The sequence below is a fragment of the Phoxinus phoxinus genome (genome assembly GCF_949152265.1).
Source record: "Phoxinus phoxinus genome assembly, contig: scaffold_82, whole genome shotgun sequence".
In the NCBI taxonomy this organism is placed as follows: domain Eukaryota; kingdom Metazoa; phylum Chordata; class Actinopteri; order Cypriniformes; family Leuciscidae; genus Phoxinus; species Phoxinus phoxinus.
The window spans coordinates 57,501-60,000 of record NW_027639429.1 but is presented as its reverse complement, the minus strand read 5'-3'; the positions used below and the strand labels follow the sequence as shown (position 1 = coordinate 60,000).

Sequence of the window (2,500 nt, the reverse complement as noted above, 5' to 3'; positions counted from 1 at the left end):
TATACTTTAAGGGAACAGATTGTTTTGGCTTTATAGCGGTTCTTGAATAATGTTTTCCAGCTAAAGTTAGTTTTGATTGATTCACTTCCGTCGAAAGGATCATTAGTTATTAAATTAGGGGCCGCTAAGACGACAGCGTTCTCTCTACACACACTTTACACTGAACCTGTGAGAAACACTGATGGTCACGTGCGCATCAGGAATTAACTCTATAGTTATGTGTGTTTGAATATATGTGCGCATGTTTGTAATTCTCCACAAACCAAGCCTAAAACTACTTGTCCTGCCTATACATTTGATACAGAATTGTATTTTATTTGATCACTACGGGGAGATGCGTAGACGCCATTCTTCTTATGATGTAACGAGTACATCAGGATTTACGGGAAGTGTTCCCAGTTCCGGCTGACCTAATCTATGCAGCCTAACATTGAGTTATAGAAGTCTATAATGAGTTATGTGTATGCTAGGCCGAAGAGATGTGTCTTTAATCTAGATTTGAACTGACAGAGTGTGTCTGCTTCCCGGACAATGTTAGGAAGACTGTTCCAGAGTTTTGGTGCTAAATAGGAAAAGGATCTACCGCCAGCAGTCGATTCTGATATTCTAGGTATTATTAACTGGCCGGAGTTGTGAGATGGCAGTAGACGTGAAGGACTATAATGCGTTAAGAGCTCGCTCAAGAACTGCGGAGATAAACCATTTAGTGCTTTGTAAGTAATCAGCAATATTTAAAATCAAAGAAAGCAGGAAATTAGATATTACTTGATCTGGGCAGAATCCATTAAAAAACAACCTTTTTAATGTCATTTTCTTGATCAGCAACTGGTCGTTTGAAATGTTTCTAGCATTGCCACGAGGTTAGAGACCAGGAGCGTTTCATCAGTCCACCACGTCTAAAGACACAATTATTATGGATTAATAATTAGCAAAAAAGTCAAGTCACCTTCATCTATACAGCGCTTTACCAATATAGAGTTTCCCAGCAGCTTTACAGAGATCACAGGAGATTACGGTGACAATGTTCAGCTTTACAGCAGATCTAGAATACAGTTATTGTCCAGATAAAGTTAGTTTTGATTGATTCACTTCCGTTGCAAAGATCATTAGTTATTAACTTATTAACTAACACGACACCGTTCTAACAGAAAACAGAAACTTGAATGTGTTCCGGCCGCTCATTCGCACACACAGGGTTTGGTGCTCAAGAACACACACTCTGAAACGGGTTCCAAGGTGCTAGCGTTGAACATTTTTGATTAGCAAAAGTAATTTAAAATGTGGAATTTGCAGCTTTTAAAAACAAGCCGTTAAAAAGCAGCCGGATGTTGATCTCGCAGTGGTTTATGTGTGTTGTGTCCTCTGAATGCGTGCAGCTGGTTGGTGTTTGATCAGCCTGGATTCAGCGGCTCGTCTGCCGTGCTGGAAGCGGACGGGAGAATCACGCCGGTTCTCCGGGATTCCCTGCTGTCCCGTGTGAGGAGTCTTCGGCCAGTGACACTGGTACATGTTCATACACCGCAGACTCATTACACTCATACACACCCTGAGTCACGCCTGAACCGATGCGAGTCTGAGATGTGTTCATTACACTCATACACACCCTGTGAGTCACACAGAAAGAGTTCGCCTGAACCGATGCGAGTCTGAGATGTGTTCTCCTGTGTTGTCCTGTGTTGTCCTGTGTTCTCATGTGTTCTCATGTGTTCTCATGTGTTCTCATGTGTTCTCATGTGTTCTCCTGTGTTCTCCCGTGTTCTCCTGTGTTCCCCTGTGTTCTCCTGTGTTCTCCTGTGTTCTCCTGTGTTCTCCTGTGTTCTCATGTGTTCTCCTGTGTTCTCCCGTGTTCTCCTGTGTTCTCCTGTGTTCCCCTGTGTTCTCCTGTGTTCTCCTGTGTTCTCCTGTGTTCTCCTGTGTTCCCCTGTGTTCTCCTGTGTTCTCCTGTGTTCTCCTGTGTTCTCATGTGTTCTCCTGTGTTCTCCTGTGTTCTCATGTGTTCTCCTGTGTTCTCCTGTGTTCTCCTGTGTTCTCATGTGTTCTCCTGTGTTCTCATGTGTTCTCCTGTGTTCTCCTGTGTTCTCCCGTGTTCTCCTGTGTTCTCCTGTGTTCTCCTGTGTTCTCCCGTGTTCTCCTGTGTTCTCCCGTGTTCTCCTGTGTTCTCCCGTGTTCTCCCGTGTTCTCCCGTGTTCTCCCGTGTTCTCCCGTGTTCTCATGTGTTCTCCTGTGTTCTCCTGTGTTCTCCCGTGTTCTCATGTGTTCTCCTGTGTTCTCCCGTGTTGTCCTGTGTTGTCCTGTGTTCTCATGTGTTCTCATGTGTTCTCATGTGTTGTCCTGTGTTGTCCTGTGTTCTCATGTGTTCTCATGTGTTCTCATGTGTTGTCCTGTGTTCTCATGTGTTCTCCTGTGTTCTCCTGTGTTCTCATGTGTTCTCCTGTGTTTTCCTGTGTTCTCATGTGTTCTCATGTGTTCTCCTGTGTTCTCCTGTGTTCTCCTGTGTTCT

The 2,500-nt window shown here is 44.2% G+C and overlaps 1 protein-coding gene across 1 annotated transcript in view; it reads left to right on the top strand.

The window, feature by feature from the left end:
* LOC306994231 (beta/gamma crystallin domain-containing protein 3) overlaps nucleotides 1-2,500 on the top strand; it is a gene marked incomplete at its 5' end in the record, with an annotated part of 36,431 nt that overhangs the window by 12,178 nt on the left and 21,753 nt on the right. Inside the window, one exon of the mRNA XM_079639841.1 lies at nucleotides 1,377-1,503. Within this exon, the coding sequence (XP_079495967.1) occupies nucleotides 1,377-1,503 (127 nt within the window). The remainder of the gene's footprint in view (nucleotides 1-1,376; nucleotides 1,504-2,500) is intronic.